Source organism: Camellia sinensis, chromosome 1 (assembly GCF_055761805.1).
Source record: "Camellia sinensis isolate YWXY chromosome 1, ASM5576180v1, whole genome shotgun sequence".
Classification (NCBI taxonomy): Eukaryota; Viridiplantae; Streptophyta; class Magnoliopsida; order Ericales; family Theaceae; genus Camellia; species Camellia sinensis.
Window position 1 is genome coordinate 169,034,252 of NC_138961.1, and position 24,009 is coordinate 169,058,260.

At 37.3% G+C, this 24,009-nt stretch overlaps 1 protein-coding gene across 1 annotated transcript; it reads right to left on the bottom strand.

Moving 5' to 3' along the window:
* Positions 1-10,763: 10,763 nt before the first annotated feature.
* On the bottom strand, positions 10,764-23,480 carry LOC114284215 (bifunctional riboflavin biosynthesis protein RIBA 1, chloroplastic). The gene is made up of 7 exons (XM_028227119.2): positions 23,220-23,480; positions 21,652-22,033; positions 21,349-21,570; positions 19,888-20,210; positions 17,494-17,623; positions 12,541-12,837; positions 10,764-11,192 (listed from the first exon to the last, which is right to left on the bottom strand). Exons 1-7 carry the CDS (start codon positions 23,456-23,458, stop codon positions 10,923-10,925), a joined length of 1,863 nt encoding a protein of 620 aa, XP_028082920.2. The 5' UTR covers positions 23,459-23,480; the 3' UTR covers positions 10,764-10,922.
* Positions 23,481-24,009: the final 529 nt, after the last annotated feature.

Sequence of the window (24,009 nt, forward strand, 5' to 3'; positions counted from 1 at the left end):
AATTATTACATGGTTATTGTTTTGTAATAATTTTATATAACTCTTGCCTATTAAACTTTTAATTTAAAGTTTTGGAGTTATATTTATTGTGTAATAATTTTATATATATATATATACATAACTCATGGGTATTAATTTTAATTCAATGCTTAGAGTTATAGGTTTATTTTGTAACTCTTGCTTATTCATATTTTAATTTAATTGGGAGTTAATTGTATGACTTGTCTAGTATTTTAATGTTACTTAATTTTGCTATTAAATCAATTTCTTATTTTACAGTTTCTTTAGATTATTTGTTTTGTATTTTGTTATGGTTTTCTGCTAACCTTTTTTACAAGAACACCTATGCGAAAGGGAATGGAAAAATAAAATACAAATCCAAATGAACAACATTTGGGTTGTAAAACCAAAATTTTGGACCACTCACCTTTGTGTTGAACAGGAATACCTAAGCGTGGAAAGAAATTATTTGGACTATATAATTGAAGCAATTGGTTTGCTTGAGATTTTGTTATGGTTTTTTACCAATATGTAAAAGCATTTTATTTGCTTGTATTCCTGTAACAATTTTTTACATTGCTTGTAATTTGGTTAGCAATTTTTAATTGCTTGTAAGTGTTGGACATTGGTTTGTTTTAACCTAGTTCATTCCTTGGAAAACCTTAATTCTAAAAATTGTTTCCCATGTACTAGGAGTCAACCTGCCCTTGAAAGTTTTGTTAAAAGGTTAGCTGGGTTTTAAGTGGGACCATGTAACCCTTCCAGTCTTCCTAGGAACATTCTTGACCATGTTCGATTCTAGGTTAAGTGGTGAGACTAGTTTTAAATTAATTTTTCAACAGTGGGATTTTCTAAGTGTTAAGTTTAATTTCTAGAAACATAAGAAGTGAAATTCTGTTGTATTTTTCAGAAATGGCAACTGTCACTGATGCTGCTGCTACTACTGCTACTGCTAATGTTGGTAGGGATCTGAACCCCGGGGCAACTGACTTGCCAACCCCAACTATGACCTTTGCGGTCAACCTTGGTGTTACTCCGGCTATTCCAGGAGAACCGCTCAGTCACTATGAGCGCCCAGAGAAATTTGCCGGGGTGAACTTCAAGAGATGACAGCAAAAGATGTTGTTCTACTTGACCACGCTGAACCTTACAAAGGTTTTGAGCAAGGATCCTCTAGTTGTGGCAGAGAATGAGCCAGACAAGCAGAAGCTCATGGTGCTTGACACATGGAAGCAGATAGACTATCTTTGTCGGAACTATGTGTTCAATAACTTGGCAGACTCAATCTATAATCAAAGGAGTTATAGGAATCTCTGGACAAGAAATACAGGACTGAGGATGCTGGGACAAAGAAATTTTTGGACTTTAAAATGATAGATTCAAAAATTGTGATGAGCCAAGTCCAGGAGTTCCAAGTGATCTTGCATGAAATTCATTGAGAAATTTCCCCGTGGTTGGAAGGACTTCAAGAACGACTAGAAGCACAAGCGCAAGGAAATGTTAGTTGAAGACCTGATTGTCCGACTCTGAATTGAGGAGGATAATAGAAAGAAAAGAAGGAGTACCTCCTCTGTGAAGGCAAATGTCATTGAGTATGATAAATCTTCTGGGGTGAGGAAAAAGCCCCCTGTGAACAAGGGCTCAAAGTTAAGGCCAAGGGGTGGTGTTACAAAGAAGCCGGCATACAAGCCACAGGAACCTGTTTGTCAATTCTTAAGAAAGTGGTACAACTGTGGTAACGAGGGGCATCGAGCTAGTGACTACTGTAAGCAGAGAAAGCCATACAAAACCAAACCCTGTGCTCACATGGAAAATATGCAAGAGCACTCCCATGATGAGGATGACATACACTTGTCTACCGTTGTCTCTGAGGTGAATATGGTGGGTTCAAACCCAAGAGAATGGTGGATTGATGCTGGGGCTACACGCCATATCTACTCCGAGAAGAAGCTGTTTACAACTTTCGAGCCGGTTACAAACGGTGAGAAGTTGTTTATGGGGAATTCTGCTACCTTAATTGTTGAGGGAAAGGAAAGGTGGTCCTAAGGTTGACCTCAGGAAAGGAGCTGACCTTGAATGAAGTCTTGTATGTTCCGAACATTCGTAAGAATCTTGTCTCGGGGTCTCTTCTCAGCAAACATAGTTTTCGTATGATCTTCGAGTCCAACAAGGTCGTTCTGACCAAGAGCGGGGTGTATGTGGGTAAGGGATATATGTTGGGGGATATGCTTAAACTCAATGTAATGACTCTTATCCCAAAGATGAATAAAGATGCATCTTCTTCTGCTTACACACTTGAGTCTTCCAATTTGTGGCATAGTAAACTAGGACATGTGAACTTTGAATCTTTACGTATATTAATCAAGTTAGATCACATACTATCTTCTAAGATTAATCTGAAACACAAGTGTAAAACTTGTGTTGAAGCGAAGTTGACAAGATCTTCATTTCATTCTATTGAAAGAAGTTCAGAGTCGTTGGACTTAGTGTATAGTGATGTGTGTGACTTAAAGTTTATACAATCACGTGGTGGCAATAAGTACTTCATCGCTTTTGTTAATGATTGCACTAAGTATTGTTATGTGTCTTTGCTCAAAAGTAAAGATGAGGCTATTGACAAGTTTAGTCATTATAAGAATGAAGTTGAGAATCAATTAGGCCACAAGATTAAGGCTTTAAGAAGTGATCATGGTAGTGAGTATGAACACCGTTTATTGAGATTTGTGCTCAATCTGGGATTATCCATCAAACCACGGTGCCTTATTCTCCTCAGTTAAATGGGATTCCTATGCGGAAGAATAGGACGCTATATCACTCCTTCCCACCTACCTAAGCCGGAGGTGCTCCTTCCTGACTGCACTGACTTTTTGTGCATGATAGACATCTCCAGAACCCAACCCGAGCCAATGGTGGTGACTGTCGAAGACAGAACAGAGGAGGTTTCAGAGGAGGAGGGAATTACTGAATCAAGGTTTAAGCAGTTTGGGAGTGTTGCTGGGGAAGCCTACGATCCGAGTGATTACATCTTATCAGTGGGCCAGGTTGAGCCAAGTGTAGAATTACCAGAAAGGGAAGAGCTGTGTGTGATCCGAAGGGATAGATTTGAGCAGGGGACAGATGACGTGGCGGCTGTAGAAGAGGACTTTGCCAACCTACAGTTTTTCAATGACCAAGAATCAGGGGGCGCGGCAGTCAACTGGTTTGATTATGAGGAATCGGCAGAGGTTACCGGGTGGCTGGATGATCACCCAAATATTGTGGAAGAGTTCTAACCAAAACAGGGCCCGACAGGGGCAAGAGTATCAATTGTGGCCGGAAAGACCGGAAGTTAAAATACATTGCCGGAGAGCGCCGGTATGAAGAATTTCGCTTGAGACTTAAGCATTGTGGATGCAGAGAAAGTTGAACAACAAACTACACCGACACAGGCAGAATAAGAAAAGTTTTGGGATTCCGAGAGAATCAGGAAAGCTAAAGCCCAGGAGGGGACTGAAAGTGCTGTCAGCACAATGACAGAAAATGCTGCGAGCTTGTGGGCTGAAGGTACTGCGAGTACGATCATACCGGGGCCGGACAGGTATCTGTCGGCTACCGACTGCAATGTTGATAAGTTCTGGATTGCCACAGAACATGTGGGAGGAAGCAATTCTCTCCGCAAATTACATTCTGAATACAGTACTTCGGAAAAAGGTGGACAAGACCCCGTATAAGTTATGGAAAGGCATCAACCCTTCTTATAAATTCTTACAAATGTGGAGGTGTCTTGCAAAAGTGGCGGTGCCTATACCCAAGCGGGTTTGGATAGAACTGAAGTTAGTGGATTGTGTATTCATTGGATATGCACATAATAGCAGTGCATATTGATTTCTTGTGTAGAGGTCTGTTATTCCAGATATAGACAAGAATACTATCATGGAATCAAGAAATGCATCTTTCTTTAAAAATGTATTTTCGTGTCGTCTCTAAGAAGGGATTCAAAGTTCCATGAAAGAGGTTGAAGGTGACAATGATCACATAGCTGGTCAAACACATGATCACTTAGATGATCAAGCTGAGGATGTAGATGAGCCAAGAAGGAGTAAGAGGGCTAGGACTGCAAAGTCTTTTGGTCTGGACTTCTTGACTTATGTGTTAGAGGGAGAACCTATAACTTTCCATGAAGTTGTGACTTCCCCTAAAAGTCCTTTGTGGAAAGAAGCAATTAAGAGTGAGATTGACTCCATTTTGCAGAACCATACTTGGGAGTTAGTTGATCTATACCCAGGTAGTAAGGCCTTGGGGAGTAAGTGGATCTTTCGAAGAAAAGTGAAAGCTGATGGGTCAATTGATAAGTATAAAGCTAGAATAGTTACCAAAGGATACAAGTAACGCGAAGGCCTGGATTATTTTGATACGTATTCACCTATGACAAAGATTACATCCATTCGCATGGTGATTGCAATAGCAGCTTTACGTGGTCAGGAGATACATTAGATGGATGTAAAGACAGCTTTCTTAAATGAAGATTTAGATGAAGAAATCTACATGGAACAACCCGAGAGGTTTTCAGCTCTAAGGCAAAATAAGAAAGTCTGTAAGCTTGTCAAGTCATTAGATGGTTTGAAGCAAGCTCCTAAGCAATGGCATGAAAAGTTTGACAACGTTATGTTGTCAAATGGATTTAGAATCAATGAGTGTGACAAGTGCGCATATGTTAAAGACACAGATAGAGGTTATGTCATTTTGTGTCTATACGTAGATAACATACTCATTGTTGGTAGTAATAATGAAATGATCCGAACTACCAAGAGATTGTTAAACTCTAAGTTTGACATGAAAGATATGGGCCTTACAGATGTCATTCTGGGTATTAAGATTACCAGAACATCTAGTGGTATTGTATTTTCTCAGTCTCCCTATGTTGAGAAGATACTTAAGAAATTTGGTAAATTAGATACAAGTGTGTCTAGGACACTGATAGACGTGAGTCTACATTTGATCAAGAATAATGGTAAGAGTGTTTCTCAGCTTGAATATTCTCTGGTCATTGGAAGTTTGATGTATCTGATGAGTTATACAATATAACCTACTATGTTAGCAGGCGTAGTAGATATACAAGTAATCCGAATGTTACTCATTGGAAGGCCATTATGCAAGTGTTAGGTTATTTACGCTACACCCGGGGTTATGGGCTGCATTATACCAGATATCCAACAGTACTAGAAGGGTATAGTGACGCTAATTAGATATCTGGTATAAAAGACTTCAAATCCACTTGTGGTTATGTGTTTACCCTCGGAGGGGTAGTTGTGTCTTGGAAATCTTCCAAGCAAACATGTATATCGAGATCAAAGATGGAATTTGAATTTATTGCTTTGGGTAAAGCAACTGAAGAAGCTGAATGGCTTTGCCAGTTCATTGAGGATATTCCACGTTGGTCCGGACCTGTGCCAGCCATCTGTATTCATTGTAACAGCCAATCGGGGATTAGATGGGGCACATAGTAATATGTATAATGGAAAGTCTAGACATATTTGTCATAGACATAATTCCATGTAACAACTACTCTCGAACGGAGTTGTCACTTTAGACTATGTAAAGTCTCAGGACAACATTGCGGATCCACTAACCAAAGGATTAAATCGAGGGTTAGTAGAAAAATCGTCAGAAGGAATAGGGTTAAGGCCTTTAGTGTAAGGTATTACCGGAATGGAAACCCAATCTAGTTGACTGGAAATCTCAAGATCTAGGTTTAATGGGACAACCTAATTGCATGTAACGGTAGTATGTCACTAAGGAGGTTAAACCTCCAGCCATTCCTTTTATCAGTGATACCTGTAAGTGTAGAGGTTAAGCTAAGTTTTTAATGACTCTAGTGTGTTAAGCTGTTGAGCTGAGTGTAGCAGGATACTCAAGTAGAGTTACCTATGTGAGTGTGAAGTGGAGCCGCTTCTATAAGAATTGATAGGGCCTAATTCTTTAAACCACTCACTGAACCAGACTAGTATTCTAGGGCCAAACTGGACACAACAGTGAGAACAAAACGATGGTTGGAGTAATTCCTCTATAAGGTCTATTGTTTTGGTTTACATGAACGGCAGAATAATTTAAGACTTCGTGTTCACTAGATAGCCAGAAAATTCGATAGACTTCACTAGAAAGGGTTCAAAGCCAAAAGCTATCTTTTTTCAATGCTGGGGTTATTCTGTTGCACTCTCTCCGAGTCTTTGTTGTTTAAGTGTTGTCTGTTTGTTGTTATTCAGTCAATTTTTATTCATGTAGAGGATTGTTGAAAAAATAATGATTTTTTGGTGACTTTAATGCAATATTAGATTCTTTGTAATGAAATTTTTACACCACAAAAAGAATGACCAAAAACTATTAAGGTTTGAATGAGAAATTGACTCATTAAGTTGGCCTCATGAAGAGGTGTTAGGAAAGGTGTAAAACCTTATATCTCACATTGATTATAGATGAGAGCATTGATGGGTATTCAAATCCTATTTTTTGCATAAGGGTGTAAGCCCTTTGAGGCATCCAAATTTTCCAAAGGAAGGGTGTTATGGATGTTTCAAGGATGGACTTGGGCCAAGACTATGGTTCGAGTTGGTTATGCAAAAATTGCCACACGTGCGCGTACCGCCCAGACCAGACCGAGTCGAGGCCGGGTCCGTGATCCGTGGGTCGTGGATCTTGGGACTTGGGCTTAGGCTTGGGCTGGAGCTTGAACTTGCTGGAATGGATTGAGTGTGGGGGTTGGGCTTCGTCCACCCATCTTAATCTTTTTGGGCCAAGCCAGATCTATGGGTTGCAAATATTTATGTACACAAAACTTATGTGTATAGCTAATAACTCCTCTATTGATAATGGACTTAAACCCATCAGTTTTGTAGGTTAATGCAGAATTAAATCCTGCATTTGTTGCAGGGGAGTCTCTTCCTCTTTCCTTTCATGTGTATAAAAGGTAGGAATGGCAATCTGGACCTGACCCGACGGGGACCTGACCCCAAATTGAGCAGTTTTTCCCCAAGAAATACCCTCGACAAGCCGGGGATAGTATTCAAAAATGAATCCTTAGTGATTTCGGGCCAAGAACGGTGATACATGTCTTAGTCCCAAACACGGCCCTGCCCCTCGCCCCATTTAGCCCCGATGTAAAATTACTATTATGCCCTGTTTATATATGTGTGTGTGTTTAGGATTTGACACACAACAACACAAACACTACAACGGTTACTACTCTCTCTCTCTCATTCTCTCTCACCGCCGCTGTTTAAGGTTTCGTCTCGCTTTCTCTCTCTCTCATACAACGGCAGCTGTTGCTCTCTCTCTCTCCTCCTTCACCGCCAATCCTCACTCACCGCCACTGCTGTTTAGGGTTTCACCTCCCTCTCTCTCTCTCACATACGACGGCTGCTGTTCTCCATGCTCCCTCACCGCCGCTCTCTCTCTCTCTCTCTCTCGTGTTAAACTAATTGATCTAGGGTTTACATACATACATACATATATATGCATATATATTTGCTTCGACCTCTGTTTTTTTTTTTTCTCTAAATTTATTTATTTTAAATATGGGTTTCTTGTTAAAAGTTTGATTTCTTTTTTGTTTTTTAAGATTACAAAACATTACATCTTGTTTTTGGAGTTTTGGATTTTTTGCACACATTACAGATATGATGAAGTGATTTTGTTTTTTTGTTTGTTTTTTGCAGATTTGTTTTTCAGCCCTTTGCTCTTCAATTTCAGATCTACGTTTCAGACCTCTGCTCTTTAACGTCGTCGTCATCACCTTTGCGTTTCAACCCTCTCCTCTTCAATTTCAGATTTTTTATTTTTTAAAGTTGTTGATTGTTATTGATGATACTGAAAACATATTAAATTTTTTTTTTTGTTGTTCTTGTATTGTGTTCAACAAAAATAAAAAATAAAAAAAAGGGTCAAGGATATGTCGGGGTCAGGGAAACTTGATCCCCGTTAGGGCTCGGGGGCGGGGGAGGTGATGGGTTCTCCGCCAGGGAATGGGATTGGGGGCGGGGACGGGATTTTTTTCACTTTTGGGGATCAAGGACAGGGAGTGCAATCCCCGCCCTAGCCCGTTGCCATTCCTAATAAAAGGAGGCCCTCTCCTTCAGCTTTCTACACCAGAAATTACTGTTCGTCCTGTCGTTTATAAATTTTCCAGTTTTATATTATTTTCTTCCTGTGAGAGAGTGCTGCAAAGTTCTATTCACCGACGCTACTCAGTCGATGCATTGTTGTAGCTGGTCCAACCGTCGTATCTTAGGAGACAGACGTTGAACAACCTCTAGCACCCAACCGGTGAAGTGGCGAATCTGTTTTAAGGACAGTGTTTAGTGCAGGCTTTGGTTTGCTTTCCTTTGCTACTTTATTTTATGATGTACTGTAATTTTCAGCATGGTTTGAAATTTGAATTGTCCATTATAAATCTATTTGTTTTATGTTATCACACAATTGCTACAACCAAAACTTTCAGTGGCCCCTTGGGAGACTTGATCTCAAGGCTTTGAATATTATCCTCAAGTCTTTACTGCTTGACCAACTCTTTATAGTTACGTTAATACACACTTCAACACATGCATTGGAGCACTAGTACACTCACAAAATTACCAAACTCTTAACTAAATGTTGAAAAGTTGAAAATGAAAATTAAAAATTAATTACTAAAAATTAAATGTTGAATTTTTAAAATTGAAAAGTTATTTGATAAAAATTTAAATACTACACTAAAATAAATTATTTGACATGTACAAGATTAAATTTGAAATTTATTATTTTTTTCCAAATCTATACTCTAATGCTGTAGTCGTTGTCGTGCAGTGGCAATCACGAAACCAATGTCAATGGTGGTGGAGGTAAAAATATAGCGGTTGTAATGATGTTAGTGGGGTAATATATGAAGGTAAAAAGAGAGTGGCAATAATAATGTAATGATAATAGTAATTATAGGAATGAAATGATGGTGGTAATTATTGCAATGGTGGAAATGGTTCTAAAGGTGAAAGTTTATAATAGTTATCGTAACAGTAGAGGAGAGGTGATGGCAATGATAATGATGGTTGAGGTAGTGGTAGTAAAGTAATAACGGTGTCTATGCCAATAATGACAATGACAATGGGGGTGGGGGTGGGGGTGGGGGTGGTGATAGTGATAGTGATGGTAATAGTGACGGTGGTGATTATAACTTCGGTAGTGACGGTGAAGATGGTAGCAATAGTGGTGGTGATGATAACAATAATGATGTTATAACAATGTATGTCGACACTTGTGTATAAATTTAATATTTATAAATTTGGTCAACATAATCATGAATTTTGATAAGATTTAAAATCTTAAATTTTGAAGTGATACTAAAACATTCAATTTAAGTGCTGAATTAGGTTACAAAGTCTCATTTTTATTAAGTTTTCTTGTATAGTATATTAGCATTGGATGCTCTAACCCACCCACTGAACATGCTCTCTAAGCCTTAAACTTCTCATTAATGGAGCAATTATTGGATATTTTAAAGTATTATTTTACATTACTTATCGTTTTACACTTGTCAGTTATTTTCTACAATCTTAATAAAAAGTTATGAGTTGCACGACATTAACCAATCAATAACAAGTTGGGACATCATGATGTGGCATTGTCCGAAGATCACCACATAATCTAATTTTTCCATTAAAAGGCATAGCTATTAGCTGCAACTGCAAAATGCTATCTTTCTGCTCCTCAATTCACCAAAAATCCCAGATTCAATTAGCAGCAAGTAATAATTTCTCCTGCAACCATATTTCTAACTCTACACTCGCCACCTACTAGCACCACATATTACTACCATTTCCCAAGTCATAAAGGTTTACGTTTACGGGAGAAATATAAATTATTATTTTTTCTTCTCAATTTTTTTTTTTTTTTTTTTTTCTACAAATCTACGACTCAATGATTGAGATTTGAAAGGAAAAAAAAAAATGTGACAAAAATGTGAATAAAATATAAATTATTATTTTTTGTCTATTCCCTCCCTCTTTTCTTTTCCTTCCCAAATTTATATTCAAATTAATAATTCAAACATAATCTTAAGTTATATTTAGATCAAGAATTTGACGGGAGATTTATTTCTATTTTTTCTTTTCCTTTCTTCTTTCCATTCTACAAATCCAATGAACCTAGGATTTGAGTAGGGAATAAAAATTTCCTAGCTTTTGCCTTTGTTATTCCTCCACAATCCAAGATCCAAACACTACTAAGAAAAGGGAAAAAAATAATATAAAAAAAAAAAAAATTCAATTTGATTGCAACTGGACAATGTGAACCTGCTTACCAACACCAACAAGACCAGAAGCAACCAATTCATATAGATAGTGGATTTTAGAATCATAACCAGTCACCATCATACCATGAAACAAGAAAGGTGACCCATTCTTCCAATTTCCCTGTGTTCTTACTCCCCATCAAGATGGACCATATCTGCATCCAACAAACTACTTGTACTTTCATCCAAACTGTGTTCGAATCTTGAATTTGAAAAGCGATTTGCGGAAGGGGAGGAAATGTGAATGAAATAGAAGATAATTTCTTTTGCTCTTCCTTTTTCTTTTCATTCCATAAATCTCTCAAATGTAAGATTGAAACACAGCCTTCGAAAAACAAAAGCAAAAAAGCTAAATCAAAACAAAAAAGGAGTACTGCTTTGCAACATTTATTTTCTGGCATGGCAAACAATTACTGTTTCTGAAATTAAAAGAATTATAATACTTCACCCCTGCAGTAATCCAATATTTCACAACTGCAAATCTGATTCTTATTTCAACTGAAATGAGCAATTTAATTTCATGTCTAAAGTTCCAAACCATGTCAAAAATCTCATAACAAGATTCATGATTAACACTCTCAAGTTGCATCACAGGTTGTCAAAAATAAAAAATAAAAAAACATGGTTATTTATCAGATACATCATCAGATGGACTGGCAGTGTTCGCTCCGTGATTAGCATGGACATTACCATTTACATGACCATTGGAATCCACACTATATATATGCCCCATTTTTGCACGTTTTGTCTCCAAATATCGCCTGTTGTCCATCGTTATTGGTGTTACCAGTGGAACTCTGCCTGCAATTGCCAGACCATAACCTTTAAGACCGACGTATTTTGCAGGGTTGTTTGTCATTAGCTTCATTGTCCGGACACCCAGATCCCGTAGTATCTGCAATTAGTTGGACCATGCACACAACCATCAGACATTGAAATTTTCTCACCCAAAGAACGAAGAACAAAAAGGAGGTGGTTAGAACAAAAACAAAAGGAGAGACTAAAAGATTGACTAGGAAATTATTACCCCAATTCAACCACTGAAGTGAAAGATGCACAAAGAGAAAGAATCAATAAATCTTCCATATCATGAAAAAGGAAATGTTCCTAGAATTTCAATTTATACCAAAGATCATAAACTCTTAAAACTTTATGAAGCATGGATATTCCAAAACTATTGCCATACAAGCACCAGGTAGTTACACGGCTCGGATACAGGATGGGTACGCTTCAGGTATTTTGTGAGTATTTCGGGGCATAAATATAATTTTTTTTAAATATAGGGATACTGAAACAATTATATTGTGCCTATTTTTTTAATTTTTTAAAATATAGGGTATTTTTGTAATTATCAAAAAATAATAATAATAAATTCTTAGGATTTTTTTATTGACCATTACAAAAATATTATAATTAAATTTGTCATCAAAATTTTTAATTGCCATATGTCGTACTTTATTTATATTATATTTTTTAACAAATTGTAAAAATATACTTTTTATGAAGGTATTGGACGGTACTTGTATATTACTTTTTTTAAGGTTTTGTCATATCAGTGTACCTGTAACGTACCCATACCCATACTTGCAACCATACCCACACCCATGCTTCCTAGCACAAAACCCACTTCCTGTTGTTTCAAAAGCCAATCAATCCACCCATTGAATATAACAAACAACTAACTCTTCTATGCTCCTTCAACAAAGTGGAACTGTGCCAGGCCGACAAAGTGACTGTCCCTACCCACGACTGGTGCTGGACAACATTTATAACTTACCTCGGACATCTGTTTACTGCCAAAAGAAATCACTTTGAAATTTGGCATCTTTCTATAAAGAGATTATTATGTCAAATTGAGAACTGAACTTGTGACAAACACTTCTTGTTCTAGTTTCAGTTACAACTCAATGTAAGTGGGTGGGGGTATGGGAGGGGGTACGCACCCCTCCCAACACTGCCCCAGATGGACTTCCCCCAAATCTCACCCCACCCTAATTAAACCATATGATTGTTCCCAGAAATAAATTATGCAGAGTTTTAAGTTAAAAAGGATAGTCTATAATAAAGTTATTCAAAGAAATCAAAGTCAGAAACTGAAACTACGTGTGATATATGTATATATGTATGCATACATCATTCAATGCATCACCTATGACAAACAAAGCAAACCTGAAATTGATAGCACAGAGAGAGAGGCACTGGCAGTAGAAGATTGTGAAATCAAAAAAGTAGTTAAAGAGTACCTGGGCTCCAATGCCATACTCCCTAGAATCAACAGGTAACCCCAGCTCCTCATTTGCTTCAACTGTGTCACGCCCATCATCCTGTAAGTTGTAAGCACGGAGTTTGTGGCCCAACCCAATTCCCCTTCCCTCGTGTCCACGAAGATACACCAATACACCCCTTCCAGCTTCTTCAATTTGCCGCATTGCCAAAGCCAGCTGATTACCACAGTCACATCTAGCTGACCCAAATATGTCACCAGTGAGGCACTCTGAATGCACCCTCACAAGAATGCCTTGCCCATCTCCAATCTCTCCCTGTTTAAACCATAACCTTGTCATGACTCATGATTAATCATATGAAGACTTGATTGGAACACTGAATTGTGCTTTTTCAGTGGAAGACCCGAGTCATTAAATTTTCTCCCACAGATTAGTAACCAAGAAAAAAAAATCGTATGGCACAGACAAGAGATGAACAATTATGGAAAGGTGAAAAATTCCTTAACAAGCTGTCGAAAGGGTGCTAAGTGGTGACAGTAATAATCATAAAGTTTTCCACAACAGGTAACCTGATAGTGTGCCAGTGTGAAGAAAGACACATATAACACATACAGAGATGTTCTGAGTATTGAAGCCCTTGTGACAACATTCCTGAGCTAGTTAAACTATCTAAAAGAAAGAGACCTTCAGACAAGCATAAGTTAACAACCTCCAGGAAAAAGGGCAAAAAAAGAAAAGAAAAGAAAAAGTGATGGACTGTCTGACCATTTGACAACTACATACCTTGAATGCAAGTAATCTTCAATTGTATCAAGTTAGAACCCACATAAAAAGCCTATGTTTAGTACATTAGATTCACCAAATTGTAAAATCGAGAAGAACTATCCAACAATCCCAACAAAAAGTTCAGTACAAATTTCACTGCAATACCGCAATGGACCCAGATCTTTCATTTCGAAGGTGCAGAAGAGATGTTACTTGACCTCAGAGATAGCAGAAGTGTCAGAGCCAGTGATGATCATATCATCCACATAGAGTAAGAGAGCAACAAAATCAGCCGAGGTATGTCTCAGAAACAAAGTAGAGTCGGAAGCAGAAGGATGAAACCCAAGCTCGGTAACATCAGTCAGAAAGCGATCATACCAAGCCCAAGAAGATTGCTTCAAACCATACAGAACATGCCGAATATGACAAACCTGCCCAGAGGAATGGAGAAGGCTAGGGGAAGGACGCATGTAGACCTACTCAGTGAGATGGCTGTTAAGAAAAACATTCTTAACATCCATCTGATAGAGAGGCCAATGTCGAACAGCAGCAACAGAAATCAAGGTACGGACAGTAGTCATCTTGGCAACAGGGGCAAATGTCTCCTCATAATCAATACCATACTCCTGCGAGAAACCCTAAGCAACCAAGCGAGCTTTGTATCGCTCGAAAGAATCATCAAAATGAGTCTTAACTTTATAGACCCATTTGCAACCAACTAGATTTTTGCCTGCAGGCAAAGGAACCAACTCTCAAGTGTTAGTCTTCTGCAAGGCAAACAACTCATCCTCCATAACTTGAACCTAATTAGGATCCTTCTGAAAAAGAATGAATAACAAACAAAAAGGTACGATAGGAAGCAGAAAAATATCTATTATACCAACCCAACTTGTTTGGAGGACAACGCTCATGAGTAGGATATCGGTGTGCAGCGGGATCAAAGTCGTCAAAAGCAGGAGGATCAACAGCAGGGGTAGAGACAATTGGTGGAGGAAGAGCCTTGCGACGAGAATAAACTAACAACAGAGGAGGAGAAGAAGCCGAAGGAGGAGAAGCAACCAAAGGTGAAGTAAGAGGAAAAGATGGAACAAGCTCAGGAGGAACAGTGGAGATGTACCCATCAGACGAGACCTCAAAAGGAAATGGATCAATATGAACAAAATCCTTTTTGGAAACTAGGGCGGTGAGAGGAAGAAGCTAAAAGTAAGGTAGACATTTGAGAAAGGCAACAGGGCGAGAGACATAAAGGCAACGGAAAACAAGGTCATAACAGCGATAACCTTTTTGAATGAGACTATAGCCCAAAAAGACACATAGGACAGATTGGGAACTAAGTTTGGTCCTATCTTTACGGAATAAAAGACTAAAACAAGCAGACCCAAACACACGAAGGATGGAGTAATTAAGAAGTTGGGAAAACAGAGCCTCATAAGGAGACCGACCAGAAAGAAGGGGGGTAAGCATACGGTTGAGAAAAAAAGCAGCAGTAAGAACTGCCTCACCCCAAGACGGAGCTGGAATGGAGGCAGAGAGAAGGAGAGACCTAGCTGTCTCAAGAAGATGACGGTGTTTGGCTCAGCTCGACCATTTTGGGCAGGTGTATTAGTACAAGAAGTTTGGTGAATGATACCCAATTTGGCTAAGTATTCACAGAATTCAGTTTTAAAGTATTCCTCGCCCAAGTCAGACCGCAACAATTTAATAGTAGACCCAAACTGTGTAGTGACCATAGACTGAAAAGTACAGTATATCTAGTAAAAATCAGACTTATGAGCCATAAGATAAACCCAAGTGTAATGAGTGCAGTCATCAACAAAAGACACATAGTATGCAGAACCCCCTTTGGTGAACAAGAGAAGGGCCCCAAACATCAATATGAACTAAAGAAAATGGTGTATCAATTATAGAAGTACTTCTATGAAAATGCAAGGCTGTCATTTTGGCAAGTTTACACCCCTAACATTCAGTATGCTCACTAGGAGAAACTTTACCCAATATACCCGACTGAGCTAAAAACAGTAAGCAATCAGTAGACAAATGCACTAATCTAGAATGCCACAAGTAGAAAGGACTAGACAGATAATCTAATTGAAAGGAGGAAAAGGCAGTTTGAGAGGTTGCCATAAGCAGATGTAAGCTCTCCACCACATAGAGGTCTCTAACTCTATAGCAGGTCCCAATCTGCTGCTTAGACATTCGATCTTACATAGAACAGACAAAAGAAGAAAAGATAACATCAAAACCAGAGGCATCAATCTGACTAATAGATAATAAACTGACAGATAACTGAAGAACATTAATGACAGATGGAATAAAAACAGTAGACATAGCAGATAATAGGACAAACCCAACAGATATAACAGACATACCAGACCCATCAGCAACATTGAGAGTAATAGGAAAAGGAGGAGGAGTACAATTTTGAAGTAAGGGGAGATGGGGAGTTATATGATGAGAGACACCAGAGTCAAAAATCTAGACAAACGAAGAAATACCCGAAGAAGATCCAAGCAAACCTTAATTAAAAAAGGAAACAATGGAGGCAGAAGGGGATGGTTGGGAGGCAGACAGTATATGTTGAAGCTGATTAATCTGAGCACTCAAGGAAGCCAAGTCAGGATCAGGAACCAGAGCAGATGCAGTAGAACCGGCCGGAGGCTGAAAAATATTCGGAGAAGAGGTGCAGAACTAGATCGAAAATTGCTAAGAAGACAAGGCAGATAAACATCCTTTCTTGGGACAATGATACTTCTAATAACCCCTCTAATGGTAGAAGGCACACTCATCAAAAGCCAAAGACATCGTAATAAATAGAAATGTGAGGGGTTCAAGTATAATAAACCAAGAACTGATGAGTCAAAACATATAATAATCCCAAACAACCAGAACCAGATCACCACAATATGATCCACACATTAGTACTGACGTGGTCAAAGTGAAATAAGGACAAAACCTAGGGGACTAAGGTCAGAGAACTAATACAAAGAAAGGGAGCTTTCTTATCAGAGAACAGAGACGAAACCAAAGACGAAGAGAGAGGGAGCTTTGTCAATACCAGCAACGAAGCAAAGGGCTTCACTCGACAGAGAGAGAGAGAGGGAGAGAGAAACAGAGCAGCAGACGAACCAAGGGGGAGATTCGTGATGATGTATCGAACCAGAAACAAAGGACTGTCGATCGAACAGCCTAGACGACCCACGATGTGCGGTCGATTAGCTGAACTAGAGAGAGAGAGAGAGAAAGAGAGAGCCCTGAATCGCGACTTTAGACCAGGCACAGAGGACTTTGCGACTTCGAAGAAGGACAGAGAACACTTCGAGCTTCAAATGATCAAGGCCCGACCTAGGGTTTCGGACGTGGCTCTGATACCATGTAAGTTTCCTGAAAGTTTTTCTGTATATTGAATCATTGCGATTTACAAAGAGTTCATCAGTTTATATAGTCCTAAATCTATAACTGAAAAAGGAAATACAAACTAATTCCTATTTACACAATCATGCCATATATACAATATATTCTCGCAATTATTGCCTCAAAAGGACCAGAAACTACTAACCTGATTCAACAATTAGCAAGAAGGCTTACTAAATTATTTCATTCAAACCATGAGCATTACTAACAAAAAATGAAAAACCTAACATGAGTATTCTGTAAAATTGCCAAGGACTGAAAACCACTGCTGCACACCTTAAAATCTGTTTCTCGTGGGTAAAGGCTGTTCTTAGAGGATTAAAAATGGATCATGGTTTGAATAAAAACTCCCTGCACAGCACAAACTTGATGGTTTTCCTACACCTTAAACAAGAAACTTCACTTAACCATTTGATACCAAAGTCCTTGAAATATTCTCATCTAAATCAGAATAGACATATCACAGATCCCCTCCAGGTTGATTTTAAACATGAATTCTTGCATATCACCTTGTGCAATTCAATGAAGACTCAATCTGTTAACTACTTAAAATTGATTGAATTGTTATAATCATTTTTTGCTGTTCAACTAAATCATTACAGACATATCACAGGTAGTTTCCTGTCACATAGCAAGATTAAATGGAATGATATGTTCTGATGTAACTACCATTGTAATCACAAGAACACCTTGGAATAGTGAATTCACAATATTTTACGTTGTACTGATCTTGTATGATATTAAAAGTGGAGGAAGTCATATTGTTAAGTGCTTCAATTACAATGACTTGCTTACTTTAACCATAGCAATATGCTCAATCCCATCCAGCAGTGACCTATAGCAGTAGGCTTTGAAAGGGCCCCACATTGTTGGTATCGGTGCATCAGCAGCCTTCTCCACCAATTTATCTCTTTTCCTCCTATATCTGCCAATTAAATTTTATAAGAAAAGGAAAATGTCAGAATATAGTTTGGAAAGCAACCCGAGTTAGAATTTAGGCCAAGAAGCAAAAACATTAAATTTATCACAAATCCATTCTTTGAGCATAATCATCAAGTCAAGTCATTTAAATTTGAGAATTCTCGTCATTTGCAAAAGAATTTTGTTGAACATTGCAAAATGTTTTGGCTTTTTGATGATTTTTCAGTTACTTGTTAGAGATTGTATACCTTTTTATTTATGATTCTTCTTAAGTATGCAATAAAGGTAAGGGGCATTCTTTACTCGAGAAGATTTATATATAATTCAGAATATATAGAAAAGTGAAAAATAAATACATAAATAAATAAAGAAATAATGTGCTGCCTTCCTGTAATATTCGTTAACTGACCTATTCATTATGAAAGATCAATAATATACTTCATATAAAAACCTGATAAACAAGCACCACATCCTCTTTGTTGCCAAAATGTCATAAGATTCCTCATTTCTTCCCATATTCACAAGCAAATCTAGCAAAATCTAACCAAGATCCGCGAAAACTCTCCAAGCATAAATAGGTTTTGCACAAAGTGGTTCCCCGAGCCACCGGCCTAAAAGAAACAAGCTGTCTTTCCAATGTCTTTTATATCAAACATGTCTTCAGTGTGTCAATATTTCCTAGATAAAAAAGGAATATGATAAAAGAGGGATAGAGAGTGGGTTTCAAGTTATCCCAAATTAATGGATTAAGTTTTGATCTATATCATTAATCCAATGACACAATGGTCAGGTCTGGGCTGGAACAGGGTTAAGAAATGCATTATCATTGTAGCATTGTCATTTGAGGTAAACAATATGAATTCTTTCCTAATAAAAGATATTTCTTCTAATTGAGGTAAAATAATTCACGAAAGCTTCCCATTCCTTTCCTTCTCTTTTAATAACCGAATCTTTGACTTGCACTAAATCGAAATTTCTCACAGTGCAGTCACTGTTGTTAAAAAACCAGCAATCAAGGTTTTAAAAAGTGGCCGCAACCGTTACGCAAGTAACGGTTGTGGTGGTTACCGCCACCCGTTACGGCCGTTATAACAGTGTGACAGAAATTCACAACCATAAAGACCACAACTGTTATGTACAAGCCGTAATGGCTGTTACATTGCCATTACAACAAACTTAAGTAAAAATCTTATCTATATATGTTTTGAATGTCCAATCTTCTAATTCTATAAGATTTCATTACTTTTTCACTTAATTATATTTGAATATGAACTTATATCTATTTCTCTATGTTAAATGTATTAAATAAAATTTAGATTTCATGTTATGTATTTTTACATCATTATGTTTGTATTTTGAACTTATGTTTATGAGATTATTATTTTTAATATTAAACATCTTAATGTTTTTTTAACAAATTGGAAGTTATCCATAAGTATAATTAGTAAAGCAAAGAAAATTAAATAAATCCAACAGTAGGAAAATTCTCTATAGCGACTTATAACTAACATATAAAAAGTAGTATATATATTTTGAATCATATTTTAAAACTAAACAAAAATACTAAAAATCATTTTGAACCTCACTAAATTTGATTCTGAAATAAAAACATGTGTATCGATATGTTTGCCTAAAGTTGTGCAAAGAATTAAAAAATTCACAGTTCCGGTTGCCACCACCATTACGCTACGGCCATTACACCCCGCAACCGTGTCAACACTACCGCTACCATTACAGTAACCGCCACCGTTATTTAAAACCTTGCCAGCAATTAATCATATTAATAGGTAATCTCCTGATTTTGTCAACTACATGGCCACTCTGGATTGATTGAATGCAATTACTTTTCAACTCATCTCAAATCATCCACTGTGTTACATTGATTCTAGAACATTCTAACATGTTTCTTGCTGAACTAATATCATGCTCTATTAATGGATGGCCAAATTTTCCTCATTCAACATTCACATCATACACAATGAGTCTACTGAGATCAACGAGCCTTCATCAATGAAGTACCTTGGTAGCAGTCATCATAAAGAGTCCACAGGATACATCTCATACCAATATGCTGGTCTAAGTTGGAGCGGGGCGAGCGAAGACAAATATGAAGAAATTGAAGGCTGACAGCATATCAACAATAGTTGGTTGGCGTCCTACCATTTTCCTTATATTGAACTTGAAATGACAAAAGTGACCACACCATGCAATGTAGCAATGAAAAAATATTGGTGCCTTTTTTTTCCTTTTTGACAACACAAAATATACCTTATTAAATCAGCAATGGAAATAATCTTCAAATTCTCAGCCTGTGCAAATTGCCGAAGCTTTGGTAATCTAGCCATGGAACCATCATCATCCACAATCTCACACAGAACGGCAACAGGGTCCAACCCAGCCAACACAGCTAGATCAACTGAAGCTTCTGTGTGTCCAGCCCTTTTCAGAACTCCTCCCTCCCTATACTTCAATGGAAAAATATGGCCTGGGCGGTTAAAATCCTCAGGTTTTGAATCTCTTGATGCTAGAGCTAAAATTGTTGTTGCTCTGTCATGAGCTGAGACACCTGTTGTAGTACCATATTTTGCATCCTCCAGAATCCAATAGACCAACGTCAAATATGAGAGTCAATAATACAGGATGGGGAAAGTAACACTATTATTTTGATACTGATACAACCTAGAAGACAATAAGAACAACAATTATTTGATTGGACACTGGCTCGATGGATCTTGTACTTGAAAGAATCTTCATAAAAACTATTAATGCCCCACAAGAAATTAGGATTGAGGATATCGATCCATCTTCCACTCTAGCCTGCCCAAAGACTTAAGCCTATATGTCTAATTAAATTAGGTACACAACCATGAAGTGTGGGATCATGGTATGCCTGCTGTAATTGTGAGAACCTGTCAGGGTTGCAAATGAACCGAGCTATTCACGAACAAGCTTGGCTATGCTTGTTTAGTAAACGAGCCGAGCTCGAGCTCAAATAAGCTTGGCTCGTTTATCTTTATTTAAATTATATAATAAATATATTATTTATATATTAAATAATATATAAAATAATAGTATAAATACATTATTTATATATTAAACAATATATATATATAATATTTTTTATTTAAATAATATTTAAAAAATCTTATCGAGCCGAGCCGAGCCGAGCTCGAGCTCGACAAAGCTCGGCTTGGCTTGGCTTATTCGCAGCCCTATGCATGAACAAGAAAGTGCTAAAACACCTTAGTTTTGGCATGGGCATGAAAACTTCATCCATTAGATGCCCACTGATCATAGATTACATAAAAGGAATTAACGGGTCTGATGGGCAAGGGAGCAAAAGGTTGTTCATGCCAAAAGCTATTGGCAGATCATGCTTCAGTTCATAATAAAAGCTTAGTTTCATAATCAATCTACAACAATAAAGATCCTGTTTTTCTTCCAGATGTTAAATTAAAACAAGGTAGTACAAGCCATATACATTTAAAGTTGTATATATATTTTTTTCTTGTGAAGCTCCAGAGTAAGAAAGGTGAAAATGCAACATTCTAAAATATTATTTATGTCATTTTGCCTATTCAATCTGCAAACGAAGTCCTAGTAAATTTCGTACCATAAAGATTAATGTGCATGACCTTGGAATAAGTAAGTTTTTCACTTAAATCCTAGCACCGTCAAAAACAAGTGTTGAAAGCAGTTGAACTATATCAAGAGGAATAGACCGCATACCACTGACACTGTGAAAGCTGTACTAAGTTTCTCATCATTCTCCTTTTGTGAAACCATTAGAGGAAGTTGCAATCTCTCTAAGTCTTCACCTTTCATGCTGACACAAACTATTCCAGTTCCATGCTTCACAATAAAGGCCATATCTTCAGGTTTTACCAGTGATGCTGCCATTATAAAATCCCCTTCGTTTTCTCTGTCTTCATCATCAACAACAATTACAAACTGCAAGGTCATTCAAACCAGTGATATATCAAGCAGCAAACCAAGTGGTCCCACAAACTAATTGGCAAAGAGGTAACCAACCTTGCCTTGACGGATGTCTTCAATGGCCTCTGGAATTGAAGAAAATCCTTCAGTAGGACTATCGAGGTCAAATTCATCATCATCAGCCAAAAAACTCCCTGTTGGAGTTATTTCTCCAGCAAATGTTCCAAAAGCTACTGCATCGGGTTGTAGCTCAGTTCCAGGGGGTTGGCCTACCTGTTTGTTGCCAATACCACGGCCTGAAATTGTATTGCTGCTAGGATAAGACAGGAAATCACCTTCCCCAGATATCAGCGCAGCTCTGGCTCTACCATCAACTTTGAAACTAAAGCACAATTTTCTAGAGAGACTAGTTGAGACTAAATTCAACATGTTGCCATTTGCCACAAATGGATTGACACAGTGCAATCCGTTGTACCCTCTGAAGAAAGAAACAATTATGGAATGCATATGGTTAGAAAGAAAACGCAGAACCAATAATATCTAAAAGTAACCATAATCTGAATTCTCTGTGAAATTGCATTACATGTTCTATCCATATTTTTAGCATTTTAACATGTCCAGAGATGCTTTCAAAATGCATAGTCCTAGATCAATGATGTGGCGACCTGAGAAAGAACTCCTTCAAGTTCCTTGCCATGTGGTAGATTTGTTAAACATGAAATCAAATAGTTGAGCCTTCCGTTGAAAGGCAGCCTAGAGGGGATGAATAGGCCACCGTGTAAGTTATTTCCAATTAAAAATTAATTCAATGGATTAACAATTCAATTATACAAATCAAGATATACCAATCAATAACATCCACGCAATATAGTAGTAAAAATTAAATCAAATCAAGACACAAGCAATATAAGTGGAAAACCTAGGAACAACAATTTATATGGAAAAAACTACATGTCACCTCAGAGTAATCCATTTGACAAAGCGTTAACTCACAAGATTAGACCAGTGACTTAAACCCCAACTCAGTTTGCACTCGACTCTACAATTGTGTACCACAAAGTTGCTCACTCGATTCCATTCACAAGTGGCTCTTACCCCTTTGACCATCTCTTGTCTAGACCTCCACAACCAACAGCTCCGATTGCAATCGGCCAAAGCAGGAATGCCCATGTACGGTGTAATGTGAACAAAGCGGGTACGACGTGCATGATTTTTCAAAAAACACCAAGAAACTTTTATTTCTCAAATCAGTTACAATGCATAAACATATCGGCTGTGAATCAATACCGACTAAGTTCTGTATACAGAGGCTAGGGTTTCTCAAACAATATCCCTGAATATTCTGAACTAAAAAAGAGCAACCCTAATCATAATTTGATTACTTGTTGCTGTTTTGAACCAAGGAGACCACCAAATGAACATAACTATGCATAGGGATCATGCTAAGTCAGGTTGTGACACGAAAAAGTAGTAATGTAGTGTGATCATGCAATTATGTACTAATTGTAAACGCACTCAATCGCATAACATCAATGATTTTCAATTCCAATTGTAAAACGTATAATATAATTAACATCACAGAATTCTTTAAAATATGTATTGGATAAGGAAATTTTGAGAAAGAGATTGGAAAAAGAGGTAAGGGAATGTGAAACCAAACTTACGGCGAACGAGAAAGAGCCATGGGAGAGCAATACCGGTTGACTACATTCGAAGCCATCACTTTGAACTGCTTTTTAACAGTTCTTTTTTTTTTTGTGTGTGTGCTTCTGCTGAGGAAACAGAGAGAATGCTCGCGAGAGAGAGAGAGACAGGGTTTTGGATAAAGCGAGGAGACAACGCCACGGTTGCTGTTTGAATTGAAGGTGGAAAAAATTACAGAGCAGAAGATAGAAGCAACCATATCATTAGCCCTCGTTTGGGACCAACCTATTTAGCAAAAAAAAAAGAGTAAAAAAGTTATTAAAAAAAAAAAAAAGTTAAAAAAGTCAATAATTCATATTGAAAAGTTAAAGATTTTTTTTTTTCTCTATTTTTTGTACATTTTTTCGTAAAAGGGTAAAAAATTATTTCAAACATACTAGTTTTTTTAGCTCATATTTTAGTCAAATAACTAAAAAATTACTAAATCAATCTGTTTCCAAACGACACCTAGACATATGTTAAATTAGTAGTACTTAATTAATTTTTAAATTAGTAGTACCTAATTAATTTTTAATTCGGATTATTTAAGTTATTTTTTTAGGGGTATTGTGATATGCATATTTTTTATGATATATTATATATTTTTATGATAAATGTTATATATTTTTTCTAATAAAATTATAGTAATTTATGAATAAAAAATAAAGTTGTGCATTCTGTGGTAACATTACACATTTTTTATTAAAAAAATGTTTAGATAAAAAATATATATAACACCATAAATTATTATAATTCTATCATTTTTAGATA

Excerpts from the sequence above, each read along its gene's own strand:
- LOC114284215 (XM_028227119.2), bottom strand. The coding sequence starts at position 23,458 with ATGGTTGCTTCTATCTTCTGCTCTGTAATTTTTTCCACCTTCAATTCA. Across the intron at positions 22,034-23,219 it reads ATGGCTCTTTCTCGTTCGCC|AGGGTACAACGGATTGCACT; the intron begins GTAAGTTTGGTT and ends TTCTTTCTTCAG. Across the intron at positions 12,838-17,493 it reads AGCATATTGCTATGGTTAAA|GGAGAGATTGGAGATGGGCA; the intron begins GTAAGCAAGTCA and ends TGGTTTAAACAG.